Below are 22500 nucleotides of genomic sequence, written 5' to 3' on the forward strand. Positions count from 1 at the left end.
AGGAGAGAATACTTTCCCTTATTTTGTCTCTTCTTTTTTTTTTTTTTTTTTTTTTTTTTTTTATTATCTCGAAACCATCGACGTTCCTCTCCCTAAGGTCTGATAATGAAAATGTGAAAGATTTTTTTTTTTTTTTTTTTTTTTTTTTTTTATTAATTTTCTAATTCTCTTTTTATTACGTTTTTTTTTTGTTTCTTACGAACGAAAGAGTATGTGTGTACGTGTGTGTGTGGGGGGAAAGAGATGGAGAGTGAGTGAGTAAGAGAGAGAGAGAGAGAGAGAGAGAGAGAGAGAGAGAGAGAGAGAGAGAGAGAGAGAGAGAGAGAGAGAGAGAGAGAGAAAAGATATCGAAAGAGGAGCGGAGATTCGCGAGGATCACCGCTATTTTCGTCGGCGACGTGCTTCTCCCTCCATCTCTTTCTCTTTCACACACACACACCAACAATACTCTCTCTCTCTCTCTCTTTCTTTCTATCTGGTTGCCTTCACTTCACGCACCTCTATTCCTCTATCGATTTTGCGCGGTGTGCGCGCCAAGGAGAAACGTTAAAACGGCCGCGGATACGGTCTTTCTAACGAAATTATTGTACGAAGTAGTAGTAGCAGTAGCACCAGTCAAAGCAGCAGTAGTAATACGCACCTGGACTAACGAATACGTACAACAGAGAGAGACAGAGAAACAGACAGAGACAGAGAGAGAGAGAGAGAGAGAGAGAGAGAGAAACAGACTACATGTTGGATTGTTCCAAAAGTTCACTGTGATTTTCGACAGATGTCAGGATTATTATGTCTTTTGTAAGAGAGAAAAGAAAAGAAGAAATAATAATTAACATATTTTTATTTTGAGCTCGAAATTGTTGTGTTAAAAAGAAAAAAATAATAAATAAAAAGAAAGAAAAAGTACGTAAGAATTTATTTCTCTTTCAATGAACTTTCCTTAAGGGTAATAAAAAAAAATTTTTGAAAAACTTAACAAACATATATATGACTAAAGTGGTTGAATCGCATGTTTCTCATTGGCGGGCGAGAGAGAAAGAGCGCGCAAAGCGTGCAAACGACAGAAAGAGAAAAAGAGAGAGAATGAATAGAAAGAGCGAAAGAAAAAGAGGGGGAAGGGTGAGCGCGTAAAGAAATTAAATTTGAAAAAAAAAAAAAAAAAGAAAAAGAAAAAAATCGCAGATATTGCAAATGAAAAATAGGAAGAGTCGATCGTATATATTAAGTCAATCTCTTTCTCAGCTTGAGTTGGCACGCGCGAGGAGGGGCGTAACTCGCACGGTCGCGTTCGAAGCTTATAGAGAAAGAGAATGAGAGAGAGTGAGAGAGAAAGAGAGAAAGAGAGAGAGAATATAATACGTGAGAGATGGGGGCGTTTTCTCCCTTCAACTTGCACGATCTTATCTCTCTCTCTCTTACTCTCTCGCTCGTTAGCTCGCTCGTTTACCGGCTGTGGTCTTTTTTCGATTGGCCAACGTTTTAATACGATAAAACTTCTTCGATTGATCTTCCTCTGTTACAGGAAAAGGTTATGTATCCATATATGTCGTCGTTAATAAAAGCACAGATTTTTCGTTGATAATCACCAAGCACCCCCGAAAGAAAAAGAGAGAGAAAGAGAGAGAGAGAGAGAGAGAGAATGAGAGAACCGTGTCGTTCCTTCTTTCTCCTTTCTTTCTCTCCCTCTCCTTCGTTCACAATGAAATTATGTATAATACGTTATTCACGCACCTCCAATGATAATTAATCTCACCCACGATTTTCTAACTTAACGAAATTTTAATAATCGCGTATAACGACGGGTGTTGTCAGCCCGATAAATTGTCCTCGTCGTGTACGAGCTTCAAGAGGACGGCACGTTCCTCGTCGGCCATCGTGAAAACCACCGTCGTTGTAGTCTACAGTGGCGCCACCAACTACTCTCCTTATCGATGTGTCGATAGCATCGATGTTTCGAGAATCGAGAGACGATTGTTTTATAAAAGAGAATTATCTTCTAATGGTATTTGAATTCTTTTTCGTTCGCTTTTCAAAAAAATTAATATAAAAATATTATATTAATAAATTCGCGTTATATATGTATATGTATATATATATATATATATATATATATATATATATATGTGTATATATTAGCTTTCATTTTTTTATTGGTACATGTATATAAAATTATTAATATTCTTTCTTCGCATATGCAGTACCATTTTCAAGGCTGTATTTAATTTTACGTAAAAAATGTTTCTAATCGAATAATAACATTTTTAACAATCTCTTCTAATCATTTATATTACCTATGATATGTATATTTAAAATCTGGACATATTTACATTATAATAATTCATATTTGTATTTATATAAAATTTTACCAAAAATATCTTTCATGACATAATTATAAATATAATATAATCGTGAATATATATATATATATATATATATATATATATTTATTTATATACTATATATAGATTTTATATACAATTAGTTTAGATAGTTAATTATTTAATAGATTAATCAGACTTATTCTCGATAGGACTTATAAGACGTATTAGATATTCCAATATTTTAACTACATCTTGTTCTTGTTCTACGTTATTTGTTGTTAATAATGTTAATCTACCTAATGCCTCTTGAATACTCTGAGGAAATCCTGCAGTACGTGCAATTAATTTTCCTTTCTGATTATTACATATTAATGACCATAACATTGATCCTGCTATTCTGATTTCGCATAAAGATCCATTTTTAAAAACATCGTGAAGAAGATTGATGACATCCACTATAGAAAAATATATTAAATAACATATTAATAACATTTTCAACTTTTATATATAACATTTTACAAACCTGAGCTAAGAATTCTTGGTCTATTTGCCATATTAAATGCTAAATTACGCAAAATGGAAATGGCAAGAATTTTTGTTGGCGAAGATGAACATTTTGCTAAATGTATTAGAGAATCTAAACCATCTACGGCCTAAAACATATAAATTAAAAAATAAATATACTATGATGATACAGAATTTTTGCATTGAAAAATTAAATATTATTAAATATAATATTTAATATTTAATTTTTTTTTTTTTAATATTATATTTTTTGTTTAATATTATCATTTCTTAATAATGTAATTATTATTTTGTAATATTAAACTATTTCATTTTTAATATTATAATTTTTTTATTTAATATTATAACATATATATATATATATTTTTTTTCTTTTTACCTTAGGCACGCAAATTTGTCCTTCTTCATAATATGTAAAATCAATTAGAAATTCTAAACAATAGAGTTCTACCAGTGGCCAAGGTTTTACTCTCTTTGTAGTAATAGGATGTATCTTTGTAAAAAATTGTAATAAATTGCTCTGGAAAAAATTAATTTAATTAGAAAATTATATTGATATTGTAAGAATATGTATTTACTTTTGAAATTGAGACTCTGCATTCATGTACATGTACGGCATTTCGTAAAACATGAAAAGCAAAATGCAATTTGTTATTATCAAAAAGGTGTCCTGCTTTATCGATCTCTTTACATATTAATTGTATAATGATATGTATTATAGCAATTGTATTAGGTGTTTTTCTCAATCCTGTTCCTGGTAATACCGTAGTTAATGTTAAAGATTGTGCTGCTGTAAAATAATAATAAAAAAAAAAAAAAAAAAGAATTATTAACAAAAGAAATACTTGTGTATATTTGTTTTTTAAATATTAAATAAATAAATAAATTTAATTTTAATCTATATATTATACCAGCTGAGCACTTTGTCGTAAATGTTGCTAATAATTTTAATGCACAAGATGAAATATTTTTATTCAAAGCTATCCAAGCCCATAATTTGTGCAATACATCAGCCAAGCCATCTTTAGTAAGTGTTTCTTTAACTTGTAAATTTTCATGCATAAAATTCATTAATAATATGAAAATATTGTTTATATCACTAAATAGAGGATTAATCTAAAAAAAAAAGAGAATAAATAAATAAATAAAAGAAGAGATTAGTTTCTTTAATTATACAGATATTATAAGAGAATATAAAATATGTACCTTTTTCTCACGATCAACTTGATTTTTATAAAGTTCAAATGGTTGTAGATTTAATTTAACATACAATTCTTTAAGTATCATCAATGCTGTTTCAGATAAATTCTCTTTCAATGCAATTTTTTTAGCTTCCATAGAAACACATAATAAATTAGCCAGAGCACTAACAATAAGATCTCTATTCTCTATATGTTTACGACTTTTTTTTGATCTTGTATAATTATGAGCAATAAAAAGAGGTAATAAAACTTTACATAATTCAGCACCTATTGTATATTGTTGCTCATCTGATTTCATTTTAATATTATCAGAATTAACAGTATAATCATCAATTTCATCATTTCGATTTGCTTTTTTAGAATGCAAATTTATACTCCTTATAGAAAGTTTATTAATATTAGTTATAACTTCTTGTAAATTGTTGCTTTGATTATTTATTGGAATGTATATAATACTATCTAAAATCGTCTTTATTGAAATATTATTTTTTCCTAATGTTTCTTTTTGAATTTCTTGAGTAAGAAGAAAAGTAAGACATGCAATAGCATTCATTCGTAATTCTGTATCAGTATCTTTAATTGCAGTGCAAATAGAAGTCAATGCTTTATCTGGACCATATAATTCTAAAGCTGTTTGAATAGATTCGAAGTGTTGATCATCTGTTAACGATAATATAGATAAAAAATTATAAATCTCTGCTTTTAATTTATTATACAGAGAAATTAGATGTGACATATGAATACCTATAAAAATACATAAAAACAAAAAAGAAAAATTAACACTGATTATTCAATAAGTAAATATTATATGAAATGTTGAACAAATATACTCACTGTACAGATCGAAATGAAGAAGATTAAATAAAGAATAAATACAGTCAGGTGTAAAACTTGCAACTGCAGCAAATTCATTACTATGTATGACACAATTTGATAAGACAACGCAAATGCTGATATACATTTCTAACATATCACAATAATGTATAAGATCTTTTTTAGTATCGATATTCTTTGGAATTTCTTTTAAGCACCTGTAAAATTCAATATTAATATATTTTACATAAATTATGTTATTTTTAATTAAAAGTTTAAGTGGATTTATATACATATATGTGTATATATATAAATACCTAATAAGATATTTATCGAGTGATTGTTCATAAACGTGACGTACTACTTCCTGTTGTCCAATAAGTATTAAATTATTTAAAAGGGTACACGTTGCTGTTACTAAAGAAGGAGTTGCAACGGATAATAAATAATGATCCATATCCATACTTTCAGAATCTACTCCTGAAACTATAACAAAAAATAACAAATGATCTGTAATAAAAAAAATATAATGAAATTAATAAAAAAAAAAAAAAATATTTACAAGGTAGTAGTTCATCGTGACAATTGTATAAGTATGATACTGTCCGTGGTACTAATGATACACATCCTGATGTCGCAGCTTGTACGGATGGTACTTTATCATCTTTTTGTTGTTCATTGTTCAACAAATCAGAATCTAATGTTGGTAACATATAAATGTTAGAATATAATATACTCATTTCATAATAAAAGTTCACTTGTTCCGTGTATATAAGTATAATATTTGTTTTCAATGAGTCAATCTATTAAAAAAAAAAAAAAAAAAAAAAAAAGAAAATGTAATTAATTAATAATGCAACCTTAATAAATTATTTATATTACATGATATCTTACATGTTGAAAAGACATAGAGTTGCAATTTTTAATTAAGTTACTAAATGCAATACACGCTTGTTCTCGAACAATACAAGATTCTTCTCCGATTATAATGTATTGCAATAACATGTAACATAATTCATTCGGTGCAACTGCAATTGCATTTGATAGCTGTGACGCTGAATGCATTTCGTTTAATAATCCTGACAATAGCTGCAAAGCTGATGCACGCACCAAAGGATCTCTATTTTGCCAAAGCATTGGTAACCAACTTAAAGATCTGCTATCTTCGTACCAAAATGATATCCACGTCTAAAAAAATTATATGACATTAGTTTAATATTAATAATTATAAATATTTTCACGGTATGATTTAATTATCTATAAATATTTTTTTACATTTTTATTAAAATTTTCGTGCATTTGATACAGCAAATGATTAAGGCATATTATAGAATTCCTAGTTATAGATAAACCCATAAAACTAACTGTACCAGCACCATGAAAAGATATAATCATTTCAATGAGTGTATTTCCTAATGATGCTAATAAATTTTTATGATTGCTCCAATCGCATTGGCTGATTAAATATGTCAAACATGTCAACAACCAATCCAGATATGCTAGAAACAGAAAAAAAAAAATATATATATATATATAAAATAAAAAATAATTAAAAAGATCTGAAACAAACATAAAATTCTATATTCTTACCAAGGTTGTAAAAATGTTGTTGATTTCCAAAACATAAAGTAGAAACAACTAATTCGATAAAATGTATCCACGTATGTTTCTGATTAATGTCTGATCTTTCATTTCTTTCAATAGCTGCACAAGTACGTGCTAATTTTAAAATAGATTGATGTACATCTTGATTATCCACTTCCAAGTTTTGAAATAAATCTGCCCATGACTTTGTCATATTTTTCATCATTTTACTTATCCATGAACTTTTACCTATAAAACAAATGTATATTTTAAAAATGATATTATATTTTATCATTTACTTTATATCATTACCTTTTGCTATACTGATATATAATTGTAAAAAATTGATAATATTAACAAATAAATCACAGTCCTCTTTACTCGACGGATGGGACGATAAAAATCTTTCGAACGTTTGTTCCCACGGTAAAGAATTAATATCTTTAATTTCTTCATATTGCAACATATTATAAAATTTTATGTACCTAATAAATATTATTATATATTATTGTACTCGCATGTACACTGGGATATATAACATATTTTTTTCTTTTTATTTTTTTTTTTTTTTTTTTTTTTTTTTTTTTTAATTATAAGATCTTACATTATCAGATAATCGAGAGCATTTAATACACCATCGTGTGTCGTAGAATTTTGTACATTGTACAACTGTTTTTGACAATAAAAATATGAACAGCTGTATTGAAAAATAAAGAATTCATGTTCTTGTATCCTTAATTTTTCTGGTAATTCAGAATCATTAACATCGTCATAATTTTTCCATAACATCTTCCATCCACCATTCCATTCCCATGCCCAATATTGTCTTACAAATGTCAATATTGTTTGATTGCTTCCATGGAGAACTATAATATATATGTTAAAATTAATATTAATTATTATAATAATATATTACATACAATTAATATATAGAACTATACCTGATATTTCTGATCGTCTATGTACACTGGTTTTCCAATGAGATTTACAAATTAATGGTAATTTCATTTTAATTACAATAATATGAGGCAAAGATACAGTTAATTGAATATTACTTTCTGTTTGTTTTTCATTCATTCTGATAATATAATCATTATATAAAAGTAAGCATAAAATGTATGAACCATCAGCCTTGACACATTCATTATTTGGAAACAAAAATATACCTAAAAATATATATTTAAAGAAATTTATATAAAAAAAAAAAAAAGGAAAAATTATTAGATAATTAACAATACGGATAAATCGTATACATACTGCGAATAATATTTATGAAAATATCAATATTAGTGGATAATTCATGTCTCACTGATGATTCACTGGCAACAATTAATTTTAATATTGCCAGTATTGGAATAACAGAATCAGGATAATTTTTATAATCATTTTCTATCTAAAATTCATTAACACACATAATTACAACAAAATAAAAATCAGGGCTGTTAAAAAAAAAAAAAAAAAAAAGAAGAAAAAGAAAAAAAAATTATATTCACCAAAGCACTGTTAAACGTCTGCAAAATTAAAAATAATCCATTTTCATTAAGAAATAATTTATGTAATGACGTGTCTGTAAGCATTACATTAATTTGTACTAACGCAGATTTACGCATTTTAGGATCAATTTCGGAATCTCTTAACATTTCTAGCACCGACAATAAACTGCTCCTCTAAAATAATTATTTAATTTATAAATTTATTAAAATAATTTATTTAACTTATGAATTTATTTAGGTATAAAAGTGTGATAAATATAGAACCTGATAATTTCCTTCTAAGCGTTTAAAAACGGATGGACGTTCGAATATACAAAGAGAACTAAGAGGTAGACCATGCAAGGAAGATAATCTTGGCAATTTTTTAATAGAATCTTTTTCTTTGCCAAGCAACCAAATTAACCTACAAGAAGCTTCTTCTCTAACGTCACACTCAGCTGAATACAATAATCTTAAGTTACCTTTTAAAACCTGAAATATAGTATCATACAATGTTTAAATAATTGAAAATTATATATACATATATATATATAAATAATTAATAAAATATATTAATAAACTACCTCAAGATATGGTAAGTGTATACTATTAAAAATATCAGGATCAAGCATTTTTGTTATACATCTGCCTATAACTGTAGAAGAATATGCATAACATTGAAGAAGAGGTAATACTGGTATAATTGTTTCTAATATTTTTAACCAGCCTGTTTCATCGGCTTGAACTTTTCCTTTTAATATATAAATTATCATCTCTTCTGACATTTCTCTAATCTATAATATATTAATGTAAAAATGATATATATATATATATATATATATATATATATATATATATATTAAAAATTAAAATGTTACATATATATATATCAATGAATATAAAAATAAAATAAAGCAAACTTACTTTTTTATTTTCATTGGGTAGACCATAGCAAATTATTTCAGTCAAAACATTTGGTTCCAAAAGGAAGATTAAATTTTCCCATGTAAGTTTTTCTTTATTATATTCTATTCCTAAAATACTTTTGACTAAACAATGACATTCTTTATATGCCAATTCTTGTATATCCGTATCTCCATTTGCTAATAAATTTAATATTAATTTTCTGCATATTACATGATCTTCTTTGCTGAGGGAATATCTACAAATAAATTTTCATGATTGTTAAAAATATTACAAATAAATAGTTTATTATTAATTAATACAAACCTGTTAATATTTTGTAGAAATTTAATAGTTTTCTTAACTATACTCATATTTTTGTGATAAGGCAAACTTAATTTAGATGCATATAATATTTTTAATATATCAGAATGTGATCCTCTGGAAGATTCTTTTATTGAGCAAATAGCTGCTTGCATTGATTTGATAATAACTCTACTTTCTTCAAAGATTTTGATTATTGCAAGTTCGTTTGAATCTTCTAAATGCTATATATATATACATATATACATAAAGATAAAAATATATAATAACATAAAATAAGAAAGGATTATTATTTTCATATATAGAATTAATTTACCTGAATATATACTTGAAGTGCAGTATGCAATTTTGGATACATCAAATATATAGGTGCATCCATTAAAGCAATTGACATAGAATTTTTTATGGATTTAGGTAAAATAATATTTGCTACTTCAAATGGCACAATATTACTTAATAAATTTACTGTAATACAAAGAAGATGAAGATATGTAATCCTATGATAATCTATACTGCCATAATTTGCAAAATATTCCAGAGAATCTCCTAGTAATGTTAATAACATTTTTAATTCGTCGCTGATCTTCCTTGCCATATTATCATTGCATATCCATATATTTGGCATGACTGTGATAAGTAGTAATTGTGCTAATTCATGAATTAGGTCAACTATGTATTTAGTATTTTTTAATGGAAATGTAGAATCGTTAGGAATATTTAATTGCGAGATAACGTGTTTTAATGTTTCAATACAATAGGAAGGAATGAGCATTTGTTGCAATCGTAATACAGATTCATCAACATTATCCATGATGCTTTGACTTCTGTCACTTGTAGCCTGAAAAATATATATATATATATATATATATATATATATATATATATATATATACAATAAATATAATGACTGACAAAACTACATACAGCAGATTGATATGCTTGATAATTAGCTTCTGGTATTCCTCCATCAGGACTGTCTCTAGCTTCAGATAAATGATAACTATTATTATCCAATTTCTCTGCAAGTAACTAAAATATATATAAAAATTGATATAATTATATATAAACACTAATACGAATATATATTTCTAATATGAACATATATTTATTTTTACCTTTTGTTTTTTATTTGCCACACATGGATCATAATAATAATAAATTCGAAATCGTAGACATCTTGTTAATTTATGTAATGCTTTTAATACAGCTGGTATAATATATTTAATATCAGGCTCAATTATATTTATACTTGTATCAAGAAGAGCATGTAGTACCTAGAAAAAAAAAGAAGAAATTTGTTAGAGAATTAAAAAAAAAAAAAACAAAAGAATATAATCACAGTGTAAAACATTATTTTCTTAATATTCACTGATACTATTGCTGGCCTTTGAAGAAAAACTTCAGCTGGAAAATCTTGTAACATAACATTTGTTATAAACTGACACGTATGTAATATCAGATTAGTATCTGCAGTATTATTTAAAGCTTCCTCTACTGCTGCTAATACACCTTTATCCGATGTGACTAATGGTTGCCATGGCATTACTAACCATTTAATTCCACCCTCTACTGTTTTGGAAACAAGTGTACCATCGCTATGTTGAACAGTAAGATCCACAGGCAACGTACTGAATAAAAATTCACAATATTTATATTTTATATATATTATAAAAATTAATATTATATATACGTACATAAACATATAAAATATATTAATATATAAAATTTATATTTACTTGTCCAATGGAGATACAAAAGCACAAGCATCATTGGAAGCATTAATTGTGTCAGCATTAAAATCTTTACTTCCATAATTATCATAATTATGAATTCTTTTCATATACTCTGTTTGTTTAAATGATATTCTTGACGGATCTAATAATGTCTATAATAATTAAAAATTATTAAGACATTGCGAAACATATTATAATATATAATATAAAAATTGACAAATAATATTAATTATCTACTTTAATATTTCTTTTAATGTCATTGGATGATTCTTCTTTATCTGGATTTAAAATGACTTGTTCTATTTGATCAACTTTATCATGCCATGAAGTGTCAAGTTTTCTTTTTAATTGATGTAACTCATTTTGAAATCTTGATCTGCCAAATGCATTTAAATAATTGTTATTTCCACCCTTAAAGAAATTAATAGACATTCAATTTATGATATAATATTTCTTTATGAATATTTATTATTATAACAAAAAAGATACCTTTGTCAATCTATATAACAAATCTAAAGCTTCTCTAGGATGAGGTATATTGTCAAAGGTAAACCAATGAAAGAGTTTAACTATTAATTCTTTTTTAACAACGTCAGAATCACATCCAAAACCAAGATCTAATTTAGAAATAATATTTTCTAATGCCCTTCCTCGTATCTCATCAATACTGTGCCCTGAAATAAAATAAATCATATGGATATATTATTTCTTATTTCATTTTATACAATCAACATAAAATAACTATAACTTCTTACGATATAATACTTACCTAACTTTTTAACATGTGCAAATGTAATTGTATTTAAACTTGACATTGTATATCAATATTAATTCGTTACAATTATATTTTAGGTTAATCAAGTTTTGAAAATTGAACCGCCACGATATTTACACGAGCGCCAATTTTCAACTAGAAAACTGTTCTCAAGAGTCATCTAGTATTATTCATCTACAGTTTCATTAAGTTTTGTAAATTTTCATTATTAAACTTTGTTTCTATATTATTTTAATGTTTGCTAAATGTGTATTTCTTAATAAATAAAATAATTATTCGTGTAAGATCTAGATGTATAATTTATTTTTAATAAAAAAAATCTCATATGTGTACTTAATACGTGATAGAATGGCCAAAGCGTATTGTGGTTAGAATTTTAATTGGAATATGTTATAAGAAGTGTAATTTTATGCTCTTTTTTTTTTTTTATTGTTATTATAAATAATGGGTAAGTTATCAATGATTATTCTTTAATAATATTAAATAATTATTTTGTAATAATAATTATATATATTTGCAGAAAAGGAAGCAAAAGCTTGTCAAGGAAAGGATATTTTTGAAAGAATGAACTATTTGTATCAGGTAAGAAATATTTTACAATAATTATTAAAACTCAAACTTCTTTTCTTCTTTTATAATTCCCTTTTATAGGCTAGTCATTTGATAGCATTAAAAAATAGAGTTGCAGCTTCATATTATGGAAATACAATGATGGGTTGTGCCAAGAAATCTGTACTGCGCATGTAGGTGCTGTTTATATAAAAAAAAAGAAAAAAAGAAAAAAAAAACATTTTTGTAATTATATTTTAATTACAAAATTATTAGGGTTCTGTCATTTATGAATTTTTTTTTTTGTTTTTCTCGTTTTTTTCTTTTTTTTTTTTCTTTTTTTTTCTTTTTTTTTTAGAGAACCAAATATAAAAAGAACGATATGCAAACGATGCCAATCTCCTTTAATACCTGGAGAAACAGCTAGAGTAAGATTATGTTCTAAACATATGAAAGGAATTAAATGGACATGTTTAGTCTGTTTGAATAGTAAAAAGTATCCTACTAAAAGAGGATACAAGTTATGGATAGATCAGCCAGAAGCAATAGTCGAAACTCTACATTATGTTCCTAAGAAAAAATCTATTGACTGTGATAAGAACGAATTGGATAATAATAAAAAATCGGAATTGTCTAATAATATGAATATGGAAAAAAAAAATTTTGAAAATAATCTCGACTGAGACATAATTTCATTTCTTGTATAATAAATTTGATGTACGAATATTTTTTATTAATCACTTACATAAAATATGTTACAATATTACAATAAATTTGTAATTAATAAACAGACACTTTTGCTAACTGGAATATTTATAACCATCTAGTAATATCATAATGCTGATAATAGTTTTACATGTTCATAGAAATAACTCGATCGAAGTTATAAGTTACTGTTCTCAGAGTACAAGATATTATTTTATGGTGACCATTGATTGCAGTGAAATCCAAAGATAACTGTGCATTTTTTTCTTTCTTTTTTTTTTCTTTTTTTTTTTTTTTTTTTGTAGCATTGAGGACGGTTTTGAATGAACGCTTGAGAGATGATATTATAAATGTCATGAGTGCAATGAATTTTTTTTTGTCTTCTTTTTTTCTTTTCTTTTTTTTTGTCTTTTTTTTTCTTTTTTTTTTTTTTTTCTTTTTTTAATTAAGTTCGATTCTACTGAAATTCACTGCAAGCAATATCATGTACCTAACTCACACAACTATATCCGCCCATATCCAGTAACTTCCATAACATTATATACGATACTTAAAACAAATCAGCACGCACGAACTCGAGCATAATCAAATCACAGATTAATCAGACAATGTCAGTCATTTAATATCAACTTAAATAATTTAATCTAGATTAGATGATATGAGCTTAGGGCCATCTACAAACGTATAAATGGTTCGTAGGTAAGTATTCTTAATATATAATAATACTAATTATATAGAATGAACATTATTAATGATAGTCTTTCACATTTCCTTTAATGTTCCTGAAATTCTAAATAAAATATGAAAAGATGAGAAACTTATGGCATTTAAATAACGCGACACATCTCTCATAAAATAATTATATATAAAAAAAATAAAAAATAAAAAAAAAAAAAAATAAAAAAAATAAAAAAAAAATTGATATAAATATTAAATTAAAAAAAAACAAAAAAAAAAAACGTAATAATAGTAAATAATAAGAACTGGGCTGGACGGAATCTACACATTCACTTATATACATATATCTGTCGTGCCAAGCTTCGGTCTTCTATCTATTTCCCTTAATATTTTTCATTTAGTATCTATGAGCTAGTATTTTTGATTTCCCTAATACTAAATCTAACGATAAATTATAGATAGGACTCCAGGTTGGCAACGCACACATATATACATGCACACACCGGCTACAGGATATATTTTTCTCCAATAAATATATTGACTATCATTCGTCGTTGTTCTTCACACCCTCCCCCCCTTACCCTTACCCTTACCCCTCCCCCATCAAAATTTGGTTTATGTCAATGTCATGGGAATAGCTCAAATTGAAATAGAGCAAAGTTTCTTTTATAATCGTAGTTGGATCTCATTTATATTTGGATACAACAAAAAAAAAAAAAAAAGAAAAAAAGAAAGAAAGAAAAAAAAAGAAAAAAAAAAGAAAAGAAAAAAAAAGAGGAGAAAGAAAAAATTTGCTCTTCTTTTACACGCGTCTATCTGATCGCAAACGAATCTATTCGATTATATCCCGTCTCCGTTCACAGAGGAACACATTTTTTACTATTCTGTTATTGTCTCAGAGGTGTGTGCATGCGAGCCTTTTTTTTTCTTTTTTTTTTTTTTTTAAGAGGCGCGTGCAATAGACAGAGCCGTAGATTAAAGAGGTACAACGTACGGCGATTGAATTACGTATAGATGAAAAAGGATTCTTTTTTTTTTTCTTCTGCGTCAATTATCTTCTCTTTCTCTCTCTCTCTCTCTCTCTCTCTCTCTCTCTCTCTCTCTCTTTATACTAATCCCGAAACAAATTGAGGTTGGCCATCACGGTCCAGCGTAAGTTGTGGCATTACATTTGGCGATGGTTGAAACGTTGAACCTTGAAATCCCATTGCCGATTCATATAACTGAAGAAAAAATTATAAATGTACAAATGTTAATATCCGAGATAAAAAATTTTTATAATAATAATAATGATTTAATATTAAAAATTTTCTAATAATTTCAATGACGCGTATAAATGATATATTTATATTAATTTACAAACATTATGATTTCCAGGAAGAGTTGTATAATCTGGTGTTGTCGAACGATGCCTATTCGCAGGTAATGGATGTTGTATAGTAGCATAAGTATTGTCCTGAGATGTATCACCCATACCAAGGCTAACGCTACTACCACGTCTTTCCAAACCAAGACCACCCTCAGGTTCGCTAAATACTTGCATTGTTAGTTCTTGTTCTTCGTACAATTTTAGTTTTCTGTAAATGATAAAATTTCAGTATTTATTTATTTCTTTTTTTTTTTTTTTTTTGGTATATCATAGCAAAGACATCATAATTGCTTATAATTGCATTCTTACTGTTCTATCCATAATGGATTTTCCGTTGTATTCAATTCATCGATTATTTGTTTCTTTATCAAGCCATCTTTTTTTCGTATATCATTTGGCACAGTAATAACCCTGGAACGAGGTGAAATTATTATTATTATTGTTATTATTATTATTATTATTATTATTATTATTATTATTATTATTATTATTATTATTATTGATATTAATTAGTATTAATATAAATTTTAATGGGATACAATTTTGACAATAGAAAGTTTTTGTAATGTTGTGACCTACCAATGTCGTAAACAGCAACAAACTACTGTAACTGTAACAGCACCTACTATTAAAACGACTAATAAAGCTATTAAAGCAGCTAATGCAGGATCAAAAGGTTCCTCTTGGACTCCGGCATAAGCTGGCTGAAATGAAAAATATTAAAAGTAATGTTTTTTTTTTATTTTTATTTAAATAATAAAATTGTCAGAATAAAATATATTTACCACTACATTTTCTATGGCGAAGCCAGCATAATAATCTTTTAAGAAATCGTATTTGGCATCAATGACTTTAAGAACGTGCGGAACTGGTGCTATAGTTTGACTTTTTAATTCTACGACGTGCAAATACATATCGCACCTAAATAAAATATTATTATTATTACATTTATTGACAAGATAATTGATGTTATGTTAATCATTTATTAATTATCTTTTACCATTCTCTACGGATATGTCCAGAAGCATCTACATGATATCTAATATCATCCACGACTACTCTACTTTGAGTAGCATTTGATAATTCAGATACAATCTCATCTCGTTGTCTATTGACTTCTTCTGGTGGTCGTGATAAAATCACCCTTATCAATTGCGATGGTTCGAATACCCATACCTTAATAATATAAATATAATTAATAAAAATTAATGATACATTCGTAAGAATTATTTTATATTATCTTACGTGAACTCTAGTCATTGCATATCTCTCTGGTATAGCTGTCTCTTTGGCTATAACTTCGACGATAAATCTATCTTGATTATATTCAGCCATATATCCACTGGTGATAAGTTTGCCATCTTGTGTCACATTGAATGGACTTGGTATTATCGAACCGCTAGGCTTGTCTGATCCATATTTATATAAATTTGCACCTGCTATATAATAATGAAGGGTACCATTGTCACCAACATCCAAATCTGAAGCTACCACTTTGGTAACAAAATCATTAACATTTGCCATTGAATTAATTCCGGCGTAATAATCGTTTCTCTCGAAAATAGGAGGATTATCATTTTCATCGAGGATTGATATCGTTACGTTAACATGACCATGATCTGAACTGAGTGATAAGGGACGACCTGCCTCCGTTGGATTGATATATAGATCAGGATTGTTGGATGCGAGAATAGAGAGAACATACTTGTCTCTTGTCTCACGATCGAAAGATTTATTTGCATATATACTACCATCCGATTTGTCCATATAAAATGCATAACCTTCGTTACCTAAAAAAATATTTTATTAACGATATGATCCATTGAGACATGATCTTAGAAATCATACGATAATTACAAACCTGCTTCTATGTAATAGTAAACTTTGGCATGTCTACCTTCATCTTCATCTTGTGCAGTTACTTTACCTACAAAATAATCTTTAGGACGATTTTCTGATATCTGAAAATTATATTCGTCGTAAAATTGTGGAACATTATCATTCGTATCGACCAATTGAACCGTTAAAAGACGTAAAGCTTCGTATGCTGTAGGAGTACCATGATCAATTGCCACTAGGACAAGCTAAAATCAAAATTGATGTATACATATATATATATATATATTTTTTTTTTTTTAATTTATACATAGGAATAAAAAATATAACTTACTTCAAATTTACTTTTGATCTCACGATCGAGTATGATCTTCGATCGAAGTTCACCGGTTTCTTGATCGATCGAAAACTCTTCAGTTTCTTGAACATTTTTATTTCCAACTTTTAAATGATAACTAATTCGTCCATTTTCACCGGGATCTCGATCGATAGCTTTTACAGTTAATATTAAATAATTAGGTACGCCGGCGTTCTAAAAAATTCAATTGTTAATATAAAATTTATTAATTATATTTTTGATTTTGTAATTAATAAAATAATTACTATAGTAAATATTCATTATATATATATATATATTGTTTACAAATACCTCGGGTACTTCAACCGTTGCATTTGTTAATTCGGGCATAACGAATTGTGGCTTGTGCGTGTTAACTGGTGTCACTCTAATATCAACGTAACACCTATCAAAATGTGGTCCATTACCAGCACCATCTCTTGCTTCAACTTCGATTCTATAAGAACCAGCTCGTCCAAGTAATGCTGCAGCGGGATATAAAATACCAGTTTCTCGATTCAATGAAAAAGAATCATTTTCATTTCCATGTATGATGGTATACCAAACTTCTCCATTAATACCTTCGTCATGATCAACAGCTCTCACCTTAATAATAATAAATATTACAAATGATAATTTCGTTCAATGATATATCAAATAAATTTAAATAAAAATTTTAAATAAAAATTTTAATTAAAACAAACCTGTAAAATAGGTGCTGGTGGATTAACAGACAAATTTTCAGCGACTGATGCTCTATAACTGTGTTGTGAAAATATTGGTCGATTGTCGTTTACATCGATCAACTTGACAACGACTGGTACCGATGTACTACGTCGTGAATTAACATGAGCGTTGTCATTAGCCATTACCGTTATTATAATTTCTGGTGTAATTTCTCTGTCAAGAACCGCAGCACTACCAACGGTAATTTCACCAGTTTCATGTCCTATCATAAAAGTAGAATAATTCATTGAACATATATCATCTTTGATTAGATATATTCTATATATCATACGTACCAATGTTAAAATCAGCGGCATGATCACCTATAAGACTGTACATGATTTCACCAAACGAACCCTCATCTCCATCTGTAGCTTTTACAACAATAACATGGGATCCTGGTGGTGAATTTTCTTTGATCGATGCGTTGTAACCTTCTTTTTCAAATTTCGGATCTTGATCGTTAACATTGATCACTGTAACGATTACTTTAGCCGTTGTAGATAACTGTGGTACTCCAGAATCATAAGCTACGACCGTAAACTCCAATTGCTTTGTTTCTTCATAATCGATAACTTGACTGGTTCTAACAATTCCTAAAATAATAAATGAATAATTAATATGAGAAATGAACTTTACAATTCTTTTTTTTTCCTTTTCTTTTTCTTTAGTTTTTTTTTTTTTTTTTTTTTTTTTTACAAGTATACCAACCAGTTATATTGTCTATATTAAAATAAGGACTAGGTGGTTCAATAGCATATCCTGCAATGTTACTATCAACATCTGTTGCAGTAAATGCACCAACAACTGCACCGGTTGGCTGTTCTTCCTGCATTTCGATTAAATATCTCGGATTATTTCGAGTCCAAGGTTTTAAAAATTCTGGCGCCACATGATTTACGTCTATGATAGTGATTATCAAGGTACCTATACGTATATAAAACATATAATATAAAAACCGGGCTAACAATGAAATAATTACAATAATAATCATAACAATAATAATAATAACAATAATAATAATAATAATAATCTACCTCTCCCTTGTTGCAAAGTAGGAGCTGTAGTATCACTAACGACGATAGTAACGCTAACAGTTGCTGCGACATCTCGATCTAATGGTCTAACAACAGAGACTTGTCCTGTTGTTCTATCAACGGCAAAAAAGTCCTAAGGGAATATATAAATATAATAATGTTGTTAACAATTTTTGTCACAATAATTTATTCTTTATAAAAAAAGTTAACATTTTTGAATCAACGTACTTTAAATGCTTTACTATCGTTAACTTGTTGGCCATTCCTATCGATTGCCGTAATTGGTTCAGATATGGCAAAGTTCAAAGCTTCAGAATTTCCACTGTCAGGATCGGTTGCTTTTAATGTTGTAAAAACAGTACCAATAGGAGTATCCTCAGTTACCTCAGCACGTTGAGTTTCAGGTGTAAAATATGGTGGCTTGTCATTACTATTCTCAACTTTGATCATCAGTGTTGTTGTACCCGTTAAGCTTGGAGTTCCTGTAATGATCATGAACGACGACAATGTTTAAAAATATATAACATTTCTATATGTAAATTAATTGGAAATCAATAAAGAATAATCACCTTTATCAAAGGCTATTACTTCCACGTGATAGGTATCCTTATCATCAAAGTCTAATTTCCTAGAAACCGTAACAACACCCGTTGTCTCGTTAATAGTAAAATCATCGAAGGCTCCCTTTTGTATCCTATAAACTAGCTCAGCATTGAGACCACTATCAGCATCTGTCGCTAACACCTCTTCGACGATAGTACCTATAATATTATATTATAAATTTTATTCTTTTAAAAATCATTCCAATATTATCACTTTTTGATATATTCCTACAAGTTTTTAGGCATTCTAATCTGTCTTTTAAATTTTATTCAAAAAATGTGGCGTATCTTTTTTTCTTCTACCTTTTCTTTTTTTTTTTTTTTTCTTTTTTTTTTTAGAGTCACTATAGACAAAAAGGATCGAATATTATATATGTATCTCATAGACGATAGCCAGGAACGATCCATAAAAATCGTTGTTACTCACCGACCGGTGAAATTTCTGGTATACTGGCAGTATACAAGTCGTGAGGAAATACCGGTGCATTATTATTCACGTCACGTACGGTGATATTGACCAGAGCAGTGTCAACGAATATCCCGTCGCTTGCTTGCACGGTGAGGGCTATCCAATCGTGCGTAGAATTCGTCATATCGACCGGACCCTTGTTTTTTATGGTTATTTCACCGGTGTCCTGATCGACGTCGAACAGATCCAATTCATTTCCAGCTATCAATGTATAAACGATCTTTGATGTTTTATCCTTGTCGCGTGCTTGGACCTTCAATTCCGGCTCAAATTTCTCAGCACCTTCATCAACTACGGCACGATATTTCTCTTGAAGGAAACGTGGTGGACTATCGTTTGCATCGGCCAAGCTAACACGCAAAGATACACTTGTTGTCTGTCCTTCACCATCATCATCGGTTGCCTTGAAATATTAAAAAAAAAAAAAAAAAAAAAAAAATTTCAATAAAATATATCCTCAGTGATATTGTACATTCGTCCGTATAACAAATTACACAATTCATCGAAATATTAATTTATTTATATTTTATTATTTATTTTATTAATAAATATTAATTAAATTAATGAGTTAAATATTAGGTTGGAAACTATGAAACGGGCGTTTTTGTTTAGTTTTTTATTTTCATTCAATGCCCATTTCATAGTTTCCAACCTAATATATTGAAAAGTACGTATACCTTGTAAGTGAGAAAGTATTCAGTCTGTTCTTCATAATCCAAGCAAGGTGAAGTGCCAGGAGTTGGACAGGGAGCAACAGTGATACCACCAGTCTTTTTCTCAACAGAGAAATGTTCTGAGCCTTGTCCAAGTAATTGATAAACTATACCAGATGTACCAAATCTATTGGATATATTATATATCATTGATTATAATCATTTTCTCTTACTGATCCATACTTATTGTTTTTTTCTCTTTTTTTTTTTCTTTTTCTTTTTTTTTCATTTCGACTTACTTTCCACTGTCACGATCTTTTGCAGTGATCGTTATAACTGGTGATCCTGGAGTTGCAGTTTCTGATACCAAAGCTGTATACGTGGGACTACCGAAGGAAGGTGCATTGTCATTAGCATCTGTAATCGTTACGGTAACTGTCGCGGTAGATAAGAGTTTAGGATTCGTATGAACTTCCTCAGCAACGACCTAAGTGAAAAAAAAAAAAATATATATTTTTTTTAAATATAAAAATCATGGGAATGCTAAAGAAATTGATTAGAATTCTCAAAAAAAAAAAAAAAAGGACAGAAATCCTATATATTACCAGAATGATGAACTTTCTTTGATTAGGATTCTCATAGTCGAGAGAACCATTTGTTACTCGAATATTTACTGACGTACTTCCGGTTGCCATTGCAGGTTCCACCGTAAATGCACCCGTTATGTCTTCCAAACGTAAAGAAAATACGGAATTCAAACCCTACGGTAATACGAAAAGGAAGAAATAGATATAGAGATTATTGCATTAGAATTGTTTAAAATGTTATAATGAATGTTCGTAATGAATTTTTACTAACAACGTCCGGATCTTTAACAGTCATATCTAAGTGAGGTAACGGTGTACCATCCGGTACATTCTCAGGAATTTCGATATTGTATTCACGTCGATTGAACGTTGGTACTTCATCATTTACATCCTTGATCGTGACAGTAGCTTCAGCTGTTGATACTGTCAATTCATCATTACCTGGTATACCGTCTATTAATTCTCGAGCTCTCACTTTTAATGTTAACACACCCGTTGAATCTTTTAACGCTTCTCTATCTAATGGCTTTGCTGTTCTTAATTCGCCGGTATCGTCGTCGAGTAAAAAGTAATCAAATGGATCTATGAAAAAGATAAAAGTATATGTAAACGTCGTAAATAAAAAATAAAAAAGAAGAAAAAATATTTGTTATTGTATATAATTATTATTTCAAGTTACTCACTGGTGACCAATTCATAGAACATTTTCCTTGGCATTCCTCTGTCACCGTCTCTTGCTTTCACTGTCATCACTAATGTACCAATGAGATCGTCCTCTCGAACTACCCCAGTTAACGAATCGAGAAATTCCGGTGGGCTGTTCTGTATATCTGCGACTTTTATTTCAACGCCAGTTGTCCCATTGTTCAAACCATCCTGTGATAATAAATTAAAAGGAAAGAATGTTCAATCGAATCAAAAGAAACATCTGGGATTATACGATTTAAGAACAATACTCTTGTAAGACGAGTCTTTTTATAGGACGAGAAATAACATTCGATTCACAATTTGTCATTATAAACAATTCGATCAATAGTTCATTCAATTATTGATTAGAATTAGAATTGAAATTATAATTGATAAATAACGATGAGTATAATGAAGATAATTCTACGGAAAGATTCATGTTGTAGAAATTCGATGCATGTCAAGTGTGACTCGACACATGCTGCGTAAAATTTCTATTAATAGATCTTTTATTTCTCATTGTTAAATAAATGAAATAAAATTTATATGATTATAATAGAAATTGAAAATAATTTCATGATAGTTATATTTTTCGATACGTCAGAAAAAAAGAAAA

The 22500-nt window shown here is 28.3% G+C and overlaps 4 protein-coding genes across 21 annotated transcripts in view; 1 reads left to right on the forward strand and 3 right to left on the reverse strand.

Annotated features, from left to right (window-relative positions):
* Positions 1–1895, reverse strand: part of LOC124428728 (patronin) — a 46588-nt gene extending 44693 nt beyond the window's left edge. For 8 of the 16 annotated variants that reach the window (XM_046973133.1, XM_046973140.1, XM_046973139.1 and 5 more), the window contains exons 1-2: positions 1445–1894; positions 1–99 (exon numbers count right to left, since the gene is read on the reverse strand). The exon at positions 1–99 is cut by the window's left edge and continues 542 nt beyond it. The gene's annotated coding sequence lies outside the window, so the exon portion shown is untranslated. Of the gene's footprint in view, positions 100–498; positions 1380–1444 lie in introns of those variants that run through there. The other 8 variants (XM_046973137.1, XM_046973141.1, XM_046973143.1 and 5 more) reach the window with 4 other exon arrangements.
* A 580-nt stretch (positions 1896–2475) lies between these two features.
* On the reverse strand, positions 2476–11773 carry LOC124428829 (rotatin). Of its 2 annotated transcripts, XM_046973366.1 has the most exons (29): positions 11644–11773; positions 11364–11548; positions 11112–11285; positions 10878–11026; positions 10511–10769; positions 10257–10415; positions 10066–10170; positions 9458–9979; positions 9145–9365; positions 8839–9076; positions 8499–8708; positions 8200–8406; positions 7936–8109; positions 7700–7835; positions 7384–7608; positions 7047–7308; positions 6755–6927; positions 6449–6691; positions 6134–6357; positions 5753–6046; positions 5421–5661; positions 5176–5344; positions 4880–5076; positions 4050–4789; positions 3755–3959; positions 3422–3633; positions 3223–3363; positions 2842–2971; positions 2476–2773 (listed from the first exon to the last, which is right to left on the reverse strand). In XM_046973366.1, exons 1-29 carry the CDS (start codon positions 11687–11689, stop codon positions 2505–2507), a joined length of 6510 nt encoding a protein of 2169 aa, XP_046829322.1. In that variant the 5' UTR covers positions 11690–11773; the 3' UTR covers positions 2476–2504. The 2 variants fall into 2 exon arrangements, with proteins under 2 accessions (XP_046829322.1, XP_046829323.1); XM_046973367.1 differs by lacking the exons at positions 10878–11026; positions 11112–11285; positions 11364–11548; positions 11644–11773 and having other exon boundaries at positions 10692–10759.
* A 70-nt stretch (positions 11774–11843) lies between these two features.
* Positions 11844–13826, forward strand: LOC124428832 (ribonuclease P protein subunit p21). The gene is made up of 4 exons (XM_046973370.1): positions 11844–12097; positions 12170–12231; positions 12301–12392; positions 12557–13826. Exons 1-4 carry the CDS (start codon positions 12094–12096, stop codon positions 12879–12881), a joined length of 483 nt encoding a protein of 160 aa, XP_046829326.1. The 5' UTR covers positions 11844–12093; the 3' UTR covers positions 12882–13826.
* The window catches only part of LOC124428831 (cadherin-87A), a 155160-nt gene continuing 145548 nt past the window's right edge, over positions 12889–22500 (reverse strand). For both annotated transcript variants that reach the window (XM_046973369.1, XM_046973368.1), the window contains 22 exons: positions 21881–22073; positions 21469–21779; positions 21216–21371; positions 20910–21097; positions 20635–20797; positions 19916–20360; positions 19456–19647; positions 19115–19368; positions 18887–19019; positions 18561–18776; positions 18146–18445; positions 17828–18072; positions 17436–17729; positions 17121–17318; positions 16812–17034; positions 16196–16740; positions 15951–16126; positions 15736–15871; positions 15530–15654; positions 15260–15361; positions 14945–15158; positions 12889–14804 (listed from right to left, as the gene is read on the reverse strand). In XM_046973369.1, the coding sequence (XP_046829325.1) occupies positions 14688–14804; positions 14945–15158; positions 15260–15361; positions 15530–15654; positions 15736–15871; positions 15951–16126; positions 16196–16740; positions 16812–17034; positions 17121–17318; positions 17436–17729; positions 17828–18072; positions 18146–18445; positions 18561–18776; positions 18887–19019; positions 19115–19368; positions 19456–19647; positions 19916–20360; positions 20635–20797; positions 20910–21097; positions 21216–21371; positions 21469–21779; positions 21881–22073 (4926 nt within the window). In that variant the 3' untranslated portion in view covers positions 12889–14687. The remainder of the gene's footprint in view (positions 14805–14944; positions 15159–15259; positions 15362–15529; positions 15655–15735; positions 15872–15950; positions 16127–16195; positions 16741–16811; positions 17035–17120; positions 17319–17435; positions 17730–17827; positions 18073–18145; positions 18446–18560; positions 18777–18886; positions 19020–19114; positions 19369–19455; positions 19648–19915; positions 20361–20634; positions 20798–20909; positions 21098–21215; positions 21372–21468; positions 21780–21880; positions 22074–22500) is intronic.

The sequence above is a fragment of the Vespa crabro genome, chromosome 13 (assembly GCF_910589235.1).
Source record: "Vespa crabro chromosome 13, iyVesCrab1.2, whole genome shotgun sequence".
NCBI lineage: Eukaryota > Metazoa > Arthropoda > Insecta > Hymenoptera > Vespidae > Vespa > Vespa crabro.

Coding starts and splice junctions, on each gene's coding strand:
- LOC124428829 (XM_046973366.1), bottom strand. CDS start 11,689: ATGTCAAGTTTAAATACAATTACATTTGCACATGTTAAAAAGTTAG. Junction 10,416..10,510: donor AAAGGCCAGCAATAGTATCA/GTGAATATTAAG, acceptor TTTTTTTTCTAG/GTACTACATGCTCTTCTTGA. Junction 5,662..5,752: donor ACTCTATGTCTTTTCAACAT/GTAAGATATCAT, acceptor TTTTTTTAATAG/ATTGACTCATTGAAAACAAA.
- LOC124428832 (XM_046973370.1), top strand. Junction 12,232..12,300: donor GAATGAACTATTTGTATCAG/GTAAGAAATATT, acceptor TCCCTTTTATAG/GCTAGTCATTTGATAGCATT. Junction 12,393..12,556: donor AAGAAATCTGTACTGCGCAT/GTAGGTGCTGTT, acceptor TTTTTTTTTTAG/AGAACCAAATATAAAAAGAA.